Raw genomic sequence first — 19071 nt, 5'->3', positions numbered from 1 at the left:
TTAGAATATTTGTAAGCCGAAATAATCGATCGAAAGAGCATGGTATATTGGTAAAAGGGTACTCATTTGAAACTTTAGTTGTAAGGTGTTTTTACTGTTTCGCTCGGGTTTTGTTGAGAATTGTCAACGAAACGAAATTGCTCTTATTTTGAAACGAAGATAAGAAATATTTTGATGTTTCTTGAGAAGCTCTAGCATAGGTTACAAATATACGAAGGGAAATGAACAACAAAGGGTTTAAACAATATTGTGTATTACTGCAGAGTTTTCACTTGGTTGTATGGGTCTAGTATTGGTGTGTTTGGCATAGTTGATCTTGTGTTTACATTAGCTGCATCAGTTTTAAACCTTGTCTTTCCATTTGATTCTGTGGGACTTATTGCGAAGGACTCGGAAGAATGAAATTCATAGCAGTCATTGGCTTGCTGCTTGTGTCAGGTGAGTGATGACAATTGACACTATATTTAAGAATCTAAATCAAATTAATCACTCCGAATCTAATTCGCGTTTGTGTTTTAAAAAACTGAGTTGGCCATGATGAATTTTCAATGGAAGATTTGAGCAAACGTCTGTACTTATAGTATTTCTTTACATTTTGAAAGCTGTTTGCTCATGAAAACCTATTTCCTTCTAAAAGTGAATTGCATTGATTTCTGTTTTCAGTGTCTTTTTGATTACAATAGAAGATAATTAAACACTTTAAAGTTTAAATGGTTAGTATGACCTGAGTAATAAAGAAGACATTGATGCATATGTACGTTTGTTCCTGCTTCTCGATGTTGTTTATGAAAATATGCGCTGTTTTGAGATATACATAGTAACATAGGTGGTGGTTTTACATTGGTATGTGCAACATAATTCTTCACTAATTGGAAAAAATCACAACGTTTTTTTTTACAAAAAGCCTTCGTAATCAAAATACACTTTGATGGGGGTTCTTGAGCACAAAAAACAGTAGAGTTTCTTGTGCTTGTATGTTGTTAGTAAGCGTAACGCTGCGGTATTATGTATGTTGTTTTTCGATTACAGTTTGAAGGCACTAAACTCTAGCCTGTTTTCTGCCAACGATGTAATTTAGGTATTCAATGTTAAGCATTAAAACATACATACAAGCAAGTATGCGTTTTAGGCGGAGCATGATGAAATCTCGATTTTTCTTGGCAGCTGCTCTGCAGTCATGCTGAGCTTTACAAATTTCTTGCAATTCCAGTCCACATTTGAATTAAGGGCACAATTCTTTTCATTGAGCATCACGCACAATACCAAATCAATAGAAGTATTTCGTCAATGGAGAGGTTTAAATAAACCATCTAATGTCCTTCCAAAAGAACAAATACTTTTTCTTTCTGGGCAGTTTCTTTCCTGCAACAAAAGGGATTTGAAATGAAATCTCGCCCTACAAAAATAACAGTTAATATTTTTACATTGCTTCCACGTCAATTGACAATATATCAATGAACAATACTCAATTTCTTGCTTGGCCGACTGATGAATTGTGTATATGCGGTTGGAAACGGTTTTACACATGCATAATTCAGCACTACAAGAAATCCCTTTTCATAAAAAATATTCTTGTCTGAGGTGTCCTGTCCATCACATTATGTAACAAAGAAAAATGGAAATTGAAATGGATAAATGTAGTATTACGGATTTGCGATTTTATGTTTTCTGACTACCCACAACTTTATATACAAGATCTAGTTTACGCAGCTGAGTACCGCTATTATTAAAAGCGAAACGTGGCGTAAGCATTAAGCAAACTGTGACAAAAACTGAAGTTTCATCACAGTGAAAACTGCTGTCCTCATGAGACTTGCTTAGCGTGAGAAATGCTATCTAATGGCTTGGTGGCTAGTAAGTAGCAGCATTCTTTTTTTTTTAATCTTTTGATAGCTCGAGGTAAAAAAATGTCAACATCAAAGAACGCAACTGTGTAGGCTACAAGCCTACAACTGGATTGATTTTTAATTCCAGTAATGTTTTGAACATACTGGACAATGTCTTTGTCATAAACAAAGCTCGATATTTACTTTTGTAACACATATCAGTCATGCCTAATCTCAGAAATTCTGTACGTCATGAAAACCATTAAATTGCTATTTTCTTTGAGCAATTACCCAACTTGTTACGAAGTGGACATCTGGTTTATTTCAGAACACTCAACAGAAAATCCACCTCATTGTATTGATCAGTAAAGGTTGTTAGCACGCGGTGGGATTGGATTATCCAGTTATATGCTGATCCGTAAAAGCAGTTCAAATGCTGTTTCTTCGCTTACTTATGTCTGTGAGTAAGGAGAAAAGCTTGTCGCTGGATAAGTCATAATCAACATTTTCCCAAATATGGTTAAAATTCTGAAACATATTCTAGTACTATTACGTCATTGGTCATAAGTTCTTCCACTATCGTAGGCTAACCACCAGCTTTGTTGTCCGCATTCGTAGGTCTAACCATGGTCTAACTCTAACGGGCCAGACAAAAACGGAAGTTTTTTTGTTTGTAGTTCAGACACTTTGTAAGTAATCGATTGTTCGAGTGCCTTTAGCTTACTATGGTACGAAAGTTGTTTTTGAAAAAAGCATATTGTCACAGCAAAGAATTGTCTTTTCAAAATTCAGATCCACTTTAACAAAGTTAATTTTTCAACACTCTTGGTCATATTTTTGAATAACTTTGACTTTATTCAACGTTCAACCTTTATTTGCTTTATAAACAATCTAGTAAAAGTGTTCTTTCGTAAATACGTTATGCCAATCTTCTTGTATTTTAGCCAAGCAATAAAAGAGAATTTTTTTTAAAGCTTGCCAGCTCACGTTTTTCCCTCTCATAATTGAAGTCAGCAACTGGCATCGCCATGAGTCGCCGGTTCAACTGAGGCTCTTTTCGTTTCGGTTGATTAACTGCGTATAAAATTTTTGTACGGTGTGAGGATAACCCAATTAACCCATGCTTGATGTACTTTAGACTTCAGCAATAAAATGAAACAGCTGGCTTGTAATATCACAGCAAATATGTTTTTTTGAAATATACGGAACTGTTTGGAGGGAGTCAGCTTCGGAAATGTCTTTCTCCGTCTGGATATGATGTTTAAAACCAATCAAATATTAAATCGTTTCTAGCACTGGTTGCAACGTTCATGATAATTGTCTTTCAGATGAACACCCAAACTTTTCAGTATTCAAATATTAAATGTTGATTAAGATAAACCTGTTATTCTTAAAATTTAACCCCAAGCTTGCAAGTACTTCACATGGTCACTGTCACCGGTTAAGGTTGTTGTTTTTTAACCCTTCGTGCTACTTTGCTTGTACACAAAACCGGCTGGCTGCGTATTTGCATCCACTTAGCAGCCCAGTGATAACTACAGTATGTCTTAGTTGGGATGTCTCGTTTAGAAAGGTTGGTTGGCTGGTTGCTGAAAGCTGGATATTACGATAAGAGAAGATAGTGAGTTGCTTAAAACGTTGTATATAAATGGAGGACTACATGCAGAGAACCGTGTCCGTAAGTCACAATCCGCTTTCACAGTGATTTTTTAAAAACTTTACCTTGTGTTGTCGACGAAGATCTTATCATCAAATTAAAAATTATATGTCATCAATATATAAGTCATCTGCATCGGAGTAATTTTCTCACACTTTTGAATTGACTTAATTTCTGCAATAGCACCATGAATAAACCCCGCGTTTTCTTTTCTGTATTGGGAAATGTCTAGGCTACTGTTTTTTGTGTCTTGAAGCACAACACAATAATGGTGTTTTTTGCATAGATTTACGTTGAAAGTACCTAAACGCACATCCAAAAGACATAAAAAGTGTGGTAAGGTGGCTTACCGGATACATTCATGCGATTGTGTATAACAATCAGGGCGTGTTAACCGCTCCTCGTACCCCCAGCTGGGAGGGGCTGATTAGGGGCTCACTCATATTAGTTTGTTTAAATTTTTTCCCACACTGAAAGAGTTTATAGCTCTAAATGCTTTCTTGTCTTATTTTTAAGCGCCATCAGTAGAAATAAGGGCCCACTAGTAGATTTCGGTGGGGGAGGAGGAGGGCGAGATAGTGCTTACACGGCCCTGACTGCAATTGCACGATTTGATAAATTTCGATCCTGCGTTCATTTTTGTTTTTACAAGAGGTTCATCTCACTTTCTATAAAACCAGCCAAACTGGTTTCCGTTGACAATACAACGTCAGAGAGGCTGCAAAGATATAACATTGTTGACTTTTCTTTGAATTCTCAGGCCTGGACTCGATTTAGAAAGCACAGGTGTTCGTGGTCAGTGTATTAAGTCAAATTTTGATGATTTTTCTCTTATTGGATCCTAGTTCGTTATTGCTACGAAAACGGGCAATTTAAAGCTGCTATTTCTATTGACAGCAGTTTCTGAATAGCTTTATATAACCACGTCCACAATACAATCTTTACATTTGCAAAAAGCGACCCATTGTTTCTCTTGCAGAAGTCGTCCAAGTTTGTTTGAGACATTTCTTACCATTAGCAAATCTTTTATTAAAGAAGTAGCATTGCCTCCACAGTTGGAAAATATATGTTATGTCCAGTCCAATTACCTAAATCAGCCTTTGTTCCGAAACAATATTACTTTATCTGTCAGACCTTCGGAGTCATTTAATCGTGTTCCTTTTGAAATGAGTAGTCGCAAATCTGAAATTGTTTGGTCACATTTATGGCCACCTGGAGATGCGGCCTGATTTGTCACATTTTGCAGATTTTGATTACAGCTACTGCTAGTGCTTGACTGACATGTTTTGAGATGTTTTTACTTTTTGCGGTTTCCTAATGACAAAAAACGTTTTTGTTGCCTTGGGGAAGCAGTAGCAAATGAGAAAAAGTAAGTTGAAAAACGCAAAATCAGACTGTTATTGAAAATTAACAGTCTGACTAAAATTTACAAAATCAAATTTTCTTTGTTTTTCTACATGTGAGGATGTTAAAACCTATTGTGTCATCTGGGGAAAAGAATAAAGAAAGCGTAAAAATCAAATTAAAAAAAAAAATTATTTAAACGTTCGCTAAAAGTTAGAAAAACCTGGAAATTTCTGCAAAATGTGACAAATCAGGCCGTATCTTTAGGTGGCCATGGTCACATTTTACATGCATATTGCACCACAATGCACATCATTCCGATGAAGTGGAGCGTTGCTGCTTTCGCGACACCACGGAACCGTTTTCTATCATCGGCATAATCTCCAGGACATTATTCATCACAGAGACGTAAAAGCATCGTTGCGATACAAGAAGCATTACAGGCATTGCTTCGTTGAGACACCACAACACAGAAATCCAGCAAGCAAACCATCCCATTTTACAGTACATTGATTCAACCACTGTAGACAATGAATTAACATAAAAAGGGATGGTTTGCTGACTGGGACACAACACCAACACAATAATCACTCATCACTAACAAAACACCAGCAATTAGTCATGCATACTGACAAAGTCGTTTTTCTTGAGGAAATGGAAATATTTGTTTGAATGAGGAAAGAAGTCAAAATTCAAGCCTAATTTTCAATGTGAAGCGCATTTATGATGAAAATTTGTTTTTTTACAACGATTTCTAGTATTAGTAAATAGTCTCGGGAAAAACTCACCGTAATAGGCGACTTTCATACAATTCTCTCAGATGTGAAAACGCAAAAACATCGTAATGAGAAATTTGGTTTTTCATCAGAAACAAACCAAACATCATCGTGCTTTCAAAGTGTGTTTTTCAGCCAACAACAATGCTCAACAGCAGCGTGTTTTCTATAAATCTATGTAATGGTGCGAAAGCTAGAGTCATTTTAACATCAATTTGGCAACAACCTGTTAATTTTACATTGATTCAACGCCTGCTGACTTTGAATCACTGTAGCAAGGATTGATTGGCTAGAAACACCATTTTTTGTAATTGGAAAAAAAAGTCAAAGTAGTCGTTTTCACATCGACTCAATGTCTCCGCTCGTTGGAGCTTGGGCAAGCTAAAAACATGACGTCCAAACGGGGTGATTCCTGATAACACTGAACAAGCAGATGGAAAGCCAAATCAATTCTTGTTTAATTCCTTGAGCAAACGATGGTTTTCAAAGGAAAGGAACATCAAAGTGCTGCTGAATAACCTTGCTGTGACCTGAACCCATTGATTTAACAGACAATTTTGTTGTTTTCAACGTCTCAATACGTTGTATCAAAGAAACAATAACGAATCTCAAACACTTGCCTTGCCCGGGGTCAAATAAAAATGCCACAAATATCGAAGTCAGTGAACCGGAGATACAGAACAAGATTGTCACTTTTGTTCCTGCAGAAAGAAGCTGCTTCGAACTGAAATGTTTTGGTCTTCACAAAGGCTTTTCAATTTCACTGAGCCTGGAAATTTTTCATAACAAATTGACTGGAAAATCTTTAGCAAAATTGTATCAAGTTGACGATTTAATGGAAAAGCTAGATGATGAATAAACAAAATCTGTCAGCCTGTGAAATTTGTGTAACTAATTTATTGATAAAGCTTTTGTCGGCGTGAAAGCGGCTACTTCGGTATCTTATTCAAATTGAATTTGATAATTTCGCAAGTGGTTTGGCCATGTTTGCTAATTTTGCGGTGACACAGCCAGTTTAGTTCGTTGCCAATGTCAAATAAAAGCTAAAAACTTCTATTTCTTGCCTTATAAACATATGCATAATTGCATATCCATGCAAACATCACATGAGGTGCCTTGAAAATTGTTTCACCTTAAAATTAGCATACATCTGCTGTGTCGTGTGGTATGCGCGGTTTCCATGTGGTTGCAATTCAAGTTAATATCTCGTATATATCGTAAAAGAGGATTTTTGAAACTGAATGAACGAAAGATGATGTTGTCGTCGTTGATATGCGGTCACATTCTCAGCATCACAATTATAGCAAGAAAAAAATGTGATACTTTCTATTGGTGTACGGTTGTGGTTGAATAGTAAAACCCAATGCCCCGGCGACAGTTGAAACGCGCTCAGCCTGTCTTGTTGGCAGAAACAAAGCTGTGCAGCCTGGCTGTATTTGGTCTCCATTGTGCTTTTTACTTATAGTTTGCCCAATTATTTGCAAAGGCTGTTCTTATTTGGTAAATCCATTGAGTGGAAGTTTAGCTACTAAATTGACATAAAGGAGTATATTGATTCTAATCGACGGGGTCGATCGTGTAAGACTTGATGTTTTGGCAGCTGGACTTTTGAATTCATGGTTAAATTAAGACCTTTGGTAAAATTGTAAATATAAAAGAATTGTATTAATATGCAAATTGCTTTTTGTTGTAAAACGGTTTTGTACAAAGCTTTTTTTTATTTTTAAAACAAGAGACCTTGCATTGTATACCAAAGAAGAGCTAGCCCTTTCCCGATAAATTATGTAAGTAAATCATTGTTATTAAACAGCATAGCACACAAAAGTCACACATCCTCACCAACTGCCCCCTTAGCCCTTCATGTAATGACAACGACCTCAAAAACATCACAAACAATGCTCTTACCTGGCTCCGACACTGGCGTGACAAGCTATGAATGAATGAATGAAGCATAGCAATTTTTAATTTGTGAAAGTTATTTGAATGACCAGTCAAATATTTGTCTTCTTTGGAAACACTAAGGTTGATAAGGAAAGAAAATGCTCTGCCTTGGTGGTCGTGGAAGCAGGACGTTCATAAATTATTGATTTAGTTTGGCATGTAAGGGTTGAAAATGCAACTGCAGTTTTGAGTGGATTCCACAAACGCTATGGATTGCAAGAGCGTACATGATCAATTCTTATGACTGACCGTTGTTTCGATTTTCTTAAATGCATTATGTTGAAGCATAAGCATGCTTAAAAATTGTTTTGGAATTCCGAATGTAAACCTGCTTGATAAAAAAAGGAATTTCTCAACAAAACACAAAACGCATATTGCTTTTAAAACTCAGAGCTTTGTGAAATCTATTTTTCTTTCTTAAAGTAAAATATTGATCATTTCACTCTGTTTATTGATTACGGTATGCCTGGAAGATAAGGCCAAAATTTATACAATCAAACTTGGTTTTGGAGAATTCATTTTCTATATACCATAAAGCAAGAACATGCAATCGACAGCAACGTAATTGGTTATTACATTATTCAAGTAAAGTTTAAAACTAACAAAAAAGAGGAATGCAAAGAAAAATAGCTGCTGTTTGAAGTGAGAAGCAGCACTGCTTTTATAAGGTTTGTGACATGTGTTCCCTCAAATGCGCTTAATAAAAATGTAAAAATTCGTTTCAAGTGCAGCGTTGGTAGGAAGTCGTCGATTAATTTATCACGTCGACTTCTGCAGCTGGTGTAGAGGAACGTTGGGTACATCTTTTCTGAAAACAATACTATCGGCAATTCTTAATTTTTCGACATCGAATGTGACTTTGAAGACTTCGTCAGTTATGAAACAGCCTTGGACGAAAGTCACAATTATTATTTTGAGTTTATTTTTACACATTTTTTATTCCTTTACATTTGTTTTGTTATTTTAGTCACCAGCTACCCATGGGCAATAACATTCTGGTTTTGACTTTCAAATTTGAATGATCGAATCACTATTTGCTTTTAATTGATGCAAACTATTTTCTATTGTCAGCACATAATATTTTATTCTGGCAGTCTTGCTTGGGTAATAATGTTGTGAAAAGTTATTTTTCTTTCGATAATTGGTTTGATAAGTCAGAAGTAGCGCATGGTCTTGCATGGTTTGCCTAAAATTTGTCCTGTTGGAATTGCTGGCAAAATAAACAATCGTGCAACGAAATACGTGTTTTTCAAAAAATTGTGGATGTTTTGCAACACAACCTCGCAATGGGTTTCTTCAATGTAACCCTAACTGATCGATAAACCCACGAGTGTAGGTGACGCTCTTGTGAGCAAAACACCTTTTTTACATTGATTCAATGTTTGTGAACTTTAAATCAATGTTAAAAGGCCTAATTTGCTGGGTGGATGCTCTGTGTAACGTGAGAAGCAAATTTGACAGAAAAATATAAATCAATCTCAATTTGACTCATTCTCTTTACTAGGTAGTATTCGCACCAATTAAAGTGGACAGTCACTGATTTTGAGATCAGAAGCAGGGGAGTTATTTCATTGCTCTCTTGGATATCTTGTCTGTGGAAAACAATGAACTACTTTGTTATCAAATTTTCCTCAAGCGAATCACTTAGCTTGTCAAGAACATTTTGTAACATTGGAAGACAGCGGGAACGTTAAAATCATTTTTGAGTTCAGCATCTAGTTTATCACAGGTCGCATTGGCTATGATACCTAAGGCGACGAAACTTGCTTGGAAATGGTTGTACCACAAAATTAAAAAAATGCTACTTTTACGTTGATAGCGAAATTTACTTTTGAGAGTAAAAGCGGCTTTCCTGATGCCATCCGGATTACAGAGCTAACTGGGGTTCTTTTTCAATTGCCTTGCCTGAACCAGACATTGACGGCCTTGGATGAACATTTAGTCCAAATATTCCTTTTGTATGATTTGTGAATAATTGTTTCTGCCTTGTCATTAAATTGTTTCAGATAAGTTTGTCTTTGTTTGCCAGGTGCCCGTTTTTCGTGGGAGTTAGAAAGTTGAAAAAAATGTGGCGACTTTTATAACACTGGACTACTATGAATTGTCTGTATTATCAATTCAATAAGCCCAGCAAAGCGTCTAAAACTGAATGATAAAATGAATTTAAAAACTATTTTTATATTTTGTTGTCTTGGGAATAAAATACTCCACTTTAAACCGGTTTTCAATCTTCTGAATCCAATCACTTATGAATAAAACAAGCAACTCAAAAGGGAATTCACCGTGTTTTAATACTTTGATAACAACTGATGAGAAAATCAAAACAGTTGATTCTGAAATAAGCTATTTTTAAAGCTGATGACGATTAATTCGGTTTGATTTCCACTTGTCTGTAGCCATTGGGGCGTCATTCAAAGCACTCGTTTTACTTTGTTGTTTCATCATTTAAAAATGAAAAATGTGCTTTTTTTCGAAAAAAAAAACACATTGAAATAATTGAAATGACATAACTGATATTTAGGTTTGATATTCAGCGTTTGTGTTATTGCAAAGCGCGGTGAGATTGAGCTATCAAAATTTCTCCTTTTTACGTTGAATCAACGTCTGCGGATATCAAATCACAGTAAAAATGGATTTTACCAGCTAAATTACTACAGTATTAGCATCGTCCTGCTTGACCAAAAGCGATTGACAGTCTGTTTATGATAAGTGATCAATCTTTCCTTATTTTTTTTCTAATAATTTCTTATTATGGCAAACTGTGTTCTCAACGGCATATTTCACCACAGCTTGCAATGTGACAAAATATAACACAAAGGTACAGAATTGATATTATTGTAATCGTAATTGACTTGACCAAACAATAATCAACTTACGGTAGATATCGAATATAAAGAATACGACTGGGAGCCATACTAAATGGTATTCTCTTGAGGGCTGACCACGATCTGGTAATAGGTTTACGCGTCTATGTGGCAACAATGATCAATATTGTGCCTTGAACAGATTGCGACATTTTAGACATTTGACTGCGTTTGCGTGCGCAGAACAAGATAAACTGATTAAAGAAATTGGTGACGTTTTTCCAAATGTTAAAATTCGATCTTTTACGATTGTTAGAGGCAACACCAGATTTTAAAGCATTTTCATACTTTGTTTTTATGAGCCAACTTAAAATAGTGCAGCTGCTTGTACAAAATACGTTCAAGCTATGATTTGTCTTACCAAGTTAACAATCATTAGTTTTCTTGCATCAATTTAACGTTGCATTAGTGTAAAAAATGAGTCGTTTGCATGCTGTGTAGTCAAGTATGGCCTTGAAGTCGTCCTTCGAGGCTGCGATATTAGCCATGTTTCGGTTGCGTATGATGGTTAAACTAATTTATCATCAAAGTACGTGTGAGTCAACAGAAAAGATAGTGGGCCAGTCTTACAACTCAATCGGTTTGTTTGTACGCCTACTCACTGTTACGGAATGTCGAAATAATGTAAGTTTGTAATTTGGTCAATGGGTCACGACTCACGATAGCTTTTGCCTTGCGCAGACTCATACTATGCAAGACCAGTAGACCAGTTATATTTCTTTTCTCTTCATGATTCAATTGTAATTGATGCATTTGGCTGTGACTTACCAACTGCTCATTTGATTTTGTATTTCTTCCTCTTCATTATCATCTCTTTTAAATTCCAAACAACCATTCAACCAAAGTATAAATGGCTTATGACGTATTGCATTGAGTTGTGTAGTGGAGTAATGATTTCACAAAATTCTGGAAACCTTTTCGTGGGAGTCGAAAAGATGTGTAAAAATCGGCCTTTGGTGATACAGTGGTAAAATCACACTTCGAAAAGTTTAAGCAACGGAGAAAAAAGTGTTTACTCGAGAAGTTTGTCAAAATGTAGGATATCAGTCATGCGTTGTCAAAACTTTTGGTTTAAAAAGTGTAATAGCTTACACAGCGTACCATGTAGCCTATTTCAACGTGTGCTTTTCTACATCCATAAATGATTCGTGTTGTGAAAACACATGCGAGATTAGCCATAGGCCTTATCTTGAAATACACGCATAGCGTATTAGCGTATGTATGGTCTGTAGCCAACCATAACCTGATTGAGCCAGTCACTCAGCAAGTGCGAATAACACACTGCGGTTTCGTTGCCCATCTATCAACAAAAATTTTCCATTTGCATTTCTTCAACATCTGGCGATGTTGATGCGATATGAAAAGGATAACGTTTTTGAGTTTTGAGACTCATGTTTCAACTGAAACAATAAAGATATCCTTTTTGTGAGCAAGCATTTCATACAAGGTTTGGTCGTTAGTGTGAGAAATTTTGTGCTGCATATATCAGATAATGATTTAACGTTTTCAGACATTTAATCAATGTAAAGAAAACGGCTTTGCTCGCTAAAATCCACTTCCACGTTTTCTTTAACAAACAATAGCCCGAAAGGCAAAAAAGCGAATTTTACTAGTGTGGCTGTTTAATTTGGAGAAGAGCAACATAAAAAAGAGAACCGCCGCATTTAAAGTCCATTGATATCGTAACCGAAATCAAGATATCGACCGCTTCGACTCTACCTGGGAATGAATACATTGTTAAAACTGGGATTCAATCCAGTTCTCTTTTGTGGGTTTGTTTTTCTGAAGAATATCGATTCAAGGCTTTGGTGAATGAACGCGAATCTCCAGACCAATTAAAACCGTTGTTTTGACGCAAATGTACAGATTTGGTTTCAGCTGCAGTCAGACAATAAATTTTGCCTGGGGGGATGACAATTTAATAAATGCTGTCTTGTGGAGACCACCCAATTGCGACACTACCTGTACATGGACTGCGGAGATTTAGTTATTAAAAAACCAGAAAACGATGAAAGAATCATTACTGACTTAAAGATAGTATAATTATGAGCTATTTAATTTGCACTTTCACGAAATCAATGCTAAATCAAGTATCTTTCTAATTTGCCTCCCCTATCAGTGGAAAACACGATTTACTGTTTACGCACTACATCCTTCTTTGTAAAGTAAACATTTCAACTCACAACCGCCAAGGTACTGTAACTATGACGCATTGCCCCAGTCTTATGTTTCTCACAGCATTCCAATGCTAGTCGTAGAAACGATGGAGTGATCGCAGCTTACGCCAGCTTGGTTGCGTGTACAACGTTTTAGCTTGTGCACTACACGCGAATACTGGTACGCACGCAGGTCAAGCTATCGTAATATAAAGTTGTTTATCAGATTTTTTTTACTTTTAAATTAACTTTTTTTATGCCAAAAGGCTACGCAATACTGTCGAAATATTGCAAGTGGGCGTATTGAGATGTTTGACCGTATTGAAAATTTTGAAGCAAGTTGTCCCACTTTCACCGCATCGTGTAAAATTATAGAATTTGTTTTGATCAACGCTTTGTAATTCCTTTGTCTCATTTTGCCTGCAAAACCTTTGCGAATTGGATTTGATGGAATGGTTCGACGGTCAATGAACCAAAAAACCGCATCCGAGCAGACTACCGCACATTCTTTAACGGTGTTGCGTAAATGAAGCAAAATTCTTTTTTAACATTGATTTAACGTCTACAGACGCTGGAAAAAATGACAAATTATTTTGGCTGGAAAAAGTCGGTTCTTATGACTTTGACGTCATGAGAAAACCGAAGTGCATTTTCGTTTCTTAGTTTTTGTATCGCAGTTATATAATTTTACAGTATTTTTTACGCTGAAATTATGTATTCATGTGAATCTTCTTGTTTTTGAAGCCAGGCAGTCAACCGTGCAAATACTGTTCCTTCAAAGAATTGTTTTTGTTATGCTTGTTCAAGGGTGTTGTGTTTTTAAGGTTTTTCATTTTCCTTTGTATGTGGGCAGGCAATAAGCAATGCTTTATTTTGCAAAGAAAATTCTTGAAGTGAAATTGCCAAACCGATCCAACCATTCCTACTTTTTACGATTTGCTTGTTTAGTTCACTATTGCTTCTTACGTTTTAGCATTTTAACGTCAAATTGAGGGCGTTTTTTCTTATAGAGGAAGATATTTCAGAACTATCCAAGCAGTTTCCTATACTCAGGCAGCAAATCAGTCATTTTTACCAATTTCGTTTGCACCAATGTTGAAAACGACTGATTTGCTGCCTGTGTACTTTATCACTTGTAGTATATCAGGCAAAATTAGCAACAGCATTATCAACAATAAATGTAAGCGGAATACCTTTTGACAAACACAGATTTCCTCATCCTCTCTGCCAGTTTTTTTTTAACGTTTGGTTTGGGTGACCGCTAAGTAGTTTTAAGAGACCGCAAGTGTTTCATTTAAATACCAAAAAATAGCCATAACTACATACAATCAACGCAACATAAAATGAATTATTCGACAAGGCACAGCTTAAATGATTGTGACAGCGACCAAACAGCCTGCCCAACACGGCCACCAAACAAGTTTGCTGCACAATCAAACAAAGTGTGCTTGTTGGCTTCTGCTTGTTATGTTTCCACACGTGAAAACTGATGATTATGCGCCATAAATCAGAAATAAACATTGACGAGTATCGAAGGTGTACTTCTTTTGTGAATAACTCTTTGATTCAGCTGTTAGCTGTATCTCCACTTATTCTTTTTTCCGGACGTTAACTATTGATCGTAGGCTATATTCGTATTATCGACAAGACATAGCGAGAAACAACCATTACTTTTCTACTGTAGTTGCAAGTCCAAATTTTGGGAAACCGCTGAAAAAATTTGGGGGATCGTTTCGGTCCCCCAAAACACCTTTAAAAAAACACTGCTCTCTGCTGTGTTAGGTACTGTGCGTTTGCGTTAAGTGCTTAACATGTGATTCAGTTGCATGAAATCTATCACGCAAATGCATAAAACGCATATGCATGCATAAAACACTAGTTCTCGCAAATGATGCTTGCATAATTTATTACCAACAAATGTCTACAAACTTTATTCCTCATTGCTTATTCTAAATAATAAATACAAATTTAGGATCGTTGAGTATGTGGTACTTATGAGCGGCAAATAGCATTATGTTGTTCATTTGTTTCGTGGATTATTACCTCGATTTTAAACTTTTGCAAAGTTTGTTTCGCAAGCACTGTTTACAGGCAGGTTCTTTTTACAGGCATTGAAGATGTGTTGAATTATAAAAAACATAAACTTAACTATCATCATTTTTAGTTTGTTGAAAATCTCTTAACATTTTTTTTTTCCAGTATGCAACGCAGAAATCTCGTTGATGTTGAAAAATGTGACGGTGCTTGAAGGAGCTAACGCCGTCATCCCGTGTTCATACACTGCAACTGATGCCGAAGGTATGTCTGATGAGTGTTTTCTGTTTTGCCTTAGTAACCACGGTAATTTTGCATCCTGTTCTCCTCTGCAAGTAAAATCATTGCGTAACAAAGACACGCAAACGCTATAGTGGGTGCAAGTCATTGTTGGGCAATTTATTCGCGTTTTTCAATATGAAGCATATTTTAACTTTTTTAAAATGTTACTTACTACTTCCTAGCCAGCGATTGACTGGTTCTGAGTGGTTCACTAGTTAGGGTGTTCCACTTCTACCGAAAGAGATGAGTGAACACGCGATTTTGAAGTAGAAATATGCCACCTGTTTCATACCATGCTGCAATTGACCCCCTTTGCTGTTTATTCAACGTTTGCAGACGTTAAATCAATGTACAAAAGTGAGTCCATTTAGCCATGAGAAATAACTTGTCTTCTTTCAGAATAAGATGTGCGCACTTTTCATAGTAGTGCCAGTGATAAAAGTCTGAACTAGATTGACTTTGCAATGAAACGTCTTGCAGAATTTTCAACGTTCATTCATTAAATAGGAATCCAGGAGAAAACTAGTAAATGCATTTCTTGATACTTTGTGAGTTTGAAGCTCAAATCAAACTCTGTCTTCAAACATGTCACTCGCTAACAAATTGAAAATTAAACAATATGCTGCTGCAGGTTCTCCTACAATAACATGGCATACCGTCGATAAAAACGGTGACAGAACAAAGCTGTTATCTTTCCAAAAAGGAGTCTTTTCTAACAAGTCAAAAGAAGTGGACCGTGAATTCTCTCCTGGCGATGACGGAGAATTATTGGTAAACTGGTTTATTAGCAGTGCTCAATCAGCTATGCCTATGCACTAGTTTTCAGGCTTTTTTTGCATTAAGGTTACGTTTAGATGTTGAATCGTTATTAAAAACTGACTTGTAATTACTTCATCAACATCAAATTTAGCTGCAAAAAGGGGATACTTTGTTTCAGGTAATATTCGCATTTATTCGATTTTTCTTATACCAGACACGACTGACTTCTTCAAGGAGAAGTGGGTCGGTTTGATGATAAGATTTAAAGTATAAATGGTGATGGTGCCATATGTGTATGATTCACGTTTTTCGTTTTCTGTAATGCGAATGTGATTGAACAATGAACATCATGTTAAGCTTTTGAAAAATAAAAGTTCTCTTGCTGATTTTTTTTTAGTTTTAGGAGCTCTAGAATCATCGATACAGTAATTGTAATATCAAACAAATCCTGCACATTTTATTTATTTCAGATTCCGGATGCAACTATTGGTGACAATAAAATTCTATCCACTTTAGTATGTGAAGTTTCTTTTAGTCAAGAAATGAAGAAAGAAGGACAGCTTAACTTTGCAGTAGTGGGTGAGAAGTAAAAGCATTTCCAGTCATTTTATAACTAACTTTTTACTTTGGCTTAAGTTGTCATTTTTAAACAACCACCGATTAACTTTATTAAAATGAGAAATTTACTGACCAAGCTGCATTTGTGTAGCAAAAGCTGTAATAAAATTGAATTCATGAGTTTTGCCTGATATCCGACAAAAGTATCACAGCTCCTGTGACACACAACAGTGCCGTGCCTGGAGTCTATAGTATTAGCAATAAACCTGATATATGAAGGGTGGATCCTGTAAGTAGCTTTAGAGGGAACGATTTCAACAAAATGCAATGGTGTGTAGGTCTGCATTAATCCGACCTTGCAAATGTACCAGAAATAAAGTTACTTTTTTGTGTTTTAAGGGGACGATCCCCCCTGGATCTGCCACTGAGTTAATATGAACGAAAAATTATGCAACTATAAAACGGTTAACAGTTTCTCAGTTTATTATGATTGCTGTCTTAAATTAACCCATTCCAGCCCTGGCTGACAAAGACCCAAAAGCGACACTTCAGGAAAATGTTTTTACCGCTGGCACATCACCTGTAACAATAGGAAAATGCGAAACTGGAAATGCCTATCCTACTCCCAAAGTCATGTTCTACAAAGGTGAGCTTTTGTTTTGATGTGATCCATGTAAATACGTAAGAACGTTTACATAACACTTGTGGTTTTAAAGATTAACTGTTATTTTTAAATTTAGCGGTGGTATTATTATGAAGGGGTGCTTGATTTAACGGGTAACTTTGGTTGAAGGTTTTACAACAATAGAGCTTAGAAAATTAACTGTTTGTTTGATCTCTTTACATTTAACTTGAGTCGTCGGACCACTCGGCATGTGACAACTCAGCAAGTGCTTCAACTCAGCAAGTTCATTTCAGCTACTGCCAAGTCAGCAAATGAGATTTACGTGCTCACGTCGGACTTGATTGGCCATCGCTTGTCAAACTCAATTTTGCTGACTTGTGACATTCCAAGTTTCGGCTTGCTCAGTTGTTACTTGCTTAGTTTTATCATTTACCAACTTCAGCCACTTGCTGAAATGTTGCTAGCTCAGTTGTCACTTGCTCAGTTGTGGCTTGCTCAGTTTACCACTGCTGACTTGTAGGAGACTCTTTAACTTATTAACAAAAGTAATCAACTTTTAAATTAACTTGTATTCTTAGGTTTGGCTTGATTTGTTGCTCATATTTGGAAAAAATTACTAACTTGGTTAATGCTGAAAATTGAATGAGGCTGTTCACCAGGCATTAAATTAAATGATATGAGATGTTCTACTGGTGCAAATTAAGCTAAACTATCACAAGATGTATACAGTGACAATCTGCTTTTATTCCGACGTTTCGTCAATCAGACACGACTGACTTCTTCAGGGGGCTAGACCAGGTAGTGACTACCTGTCTAGCATGGCAAAACACAGGACATATTGCTGAAAACAACTAAACATGCAAAATGAAAATTCAACTTCTGGACAAAAACTTATCGCGCGCAAAGTTTGAATTGACGAAACGTCGGAATAAAAGCAGATTGTCACTGTATACATCTTGTGATAGTTTAGCTTAATTTGCACCAGTAGAACATCTCATATCATTTAACTTGGTTAATAATGCCATTTTTTGCACAGATATTTGGCGAAGTTGCCGTACGGTCAATGCATGTCCAGGCATTTTTCAAAATGAAATTTTGTTTAAACTAATTAGGACAAATGGCGAACGCAGTCAAAATTTTCAAACAAACCGATAAGAAGTTATCGATGTCTTTAAAAAACGTCCAAGGATTTCTATTGAGATAAATGTCAATCGTGATGAGTTCCAATAACGACGAGTTCAAAAAACAATCAAACAAATGTGTTAAAATAGAGACATGCCAATCTGCGTGAAAATTCTGAACTGCAGAGTACGGACCTGCTTATAGGGTTGACTTTCAGGCAATAAAAAATGCAAGAACGGTATAATTACGTGTTGTCTAATGCTCATTGATGATAAGCTACACCTGTCAACAAATTTTTGCTAAATAATTTTTGAATGTAAGATACAACCGATTTTTTTGCACTAGTTCCGATTCTGCGTTCGCTCGATGTTTCTTATCAGGTTTCGAAAATATTTGAATTTTAATACTTTGTGAATTTAACAACATTCATAAATTGAAGAAAACCTTGATTTATATTGGTTTTGTCGAAATATCCTATGAATACTCATTTTATAGCTTCACAGCATTTGTCATGTACTTGCATTGGGCAGCAGAAAAAGCTTAGTTGGGCTATGAGTTGTCAGGGCTGGTCTTAGAAGTAAGTCACTCCCAATGGCGTTTGCATAGAAGAAGCGATCTTTCACAATCATTTGACTGGCAGAAGCACCAGTCGAGAGCTCTGTGGCATGAATTAGTAGTGCGATACTGGTATGCCCAGCCTCATGGGCGAAGCACGTGTTTATCGCTGTCGAATCTTGCTACACTCGACTGCCGAGAAACACATTAGTTACGGACTCACTCTTAAGAATTTTGTTTAAGAAAAAATTTAATACAACTTGCTCATGGCTCAATGTAAAAATGCGTAAATCTCAGTTGAAAATATGGTCTGAAATCTGTTGCGATGTTGTGGAGTGCCCATTGGAAGAGAATAACGTTTTTCCAAATTTAACTCAACTACTCTTTTTGACTGGTTCTAACAACGAAAATCAATTCCCCACTAACAAGCATTTGTTCTTTTTTATGATCGTGTTGCCATCACTAACCAGGGAGCGAAGAAATCGAAAGCGACAGTGGTAAGTGAAGCTCCCAGCTAGACACACTTTTATTTTGGATCTTGCAACGTTGAAACAACACAAAAAGACAATTTT

At 36.2% G+C, this 19071-nt stretch overlaps 1 protein-coding gene across 3 annotated transcripts in view; it reads left to right on the top strand.

Annotated features, from left to right (window-relative positions):
- Positions 1–267: 267 nt before the first annotated feature.
- LOC145774746 (basal cell adhesion molecule-like) overlaps positions 268–19071 on the top strand; it is a 32366-nt gene continuing 13562 nt past the window's right edge. For 2 of the 3 annotated variants that reach the window (XM_082586047.1, XM_082586046.1), the window contains exons 1-6: positions 268–438; positions 14764–14862; positions 15512–15651; positions 16110–16218; positions 16715–16843; positions 18970–18996. In XM_082586047.1, coding sequence (XP_082442173.1) covers positions 399–438; positions 14764–14862; positions 15512–15651; positions 16110–16218; positions 16715–16843; positions 18970–18996 — 544 coding nt within the window. In that variant the 5' untranslated portion in view covers positions 268–398. The remainder of the gene's footprint in view (positions 439–14763; positions 14863–15511; positions 15652–16109; positions 16219–16714; positions 16844–18969; positions 18997–19071) is intronic. The other variant, XM_082586048.1, reaches the window with a different exon arrangement.

This window comes from Aplidium turbinatum, chromosome 7 (genome assembly GCF_918807975.1).
Source record: "Aplidium turbinatum chromosome 7, kaAplTurb1.1, whole genome shotgun sequence".
NCBI lineage: Eukaryota > Metazoa > Chordata > Ascidiacea > Aplousobranchia > Polyclinidae > Aplidium > Aplidium turbinatum.
Note: the sequence above shows the minus strand (reverse complement) of the source record. Positions and strands in the feature narration are given on the sequence as shown.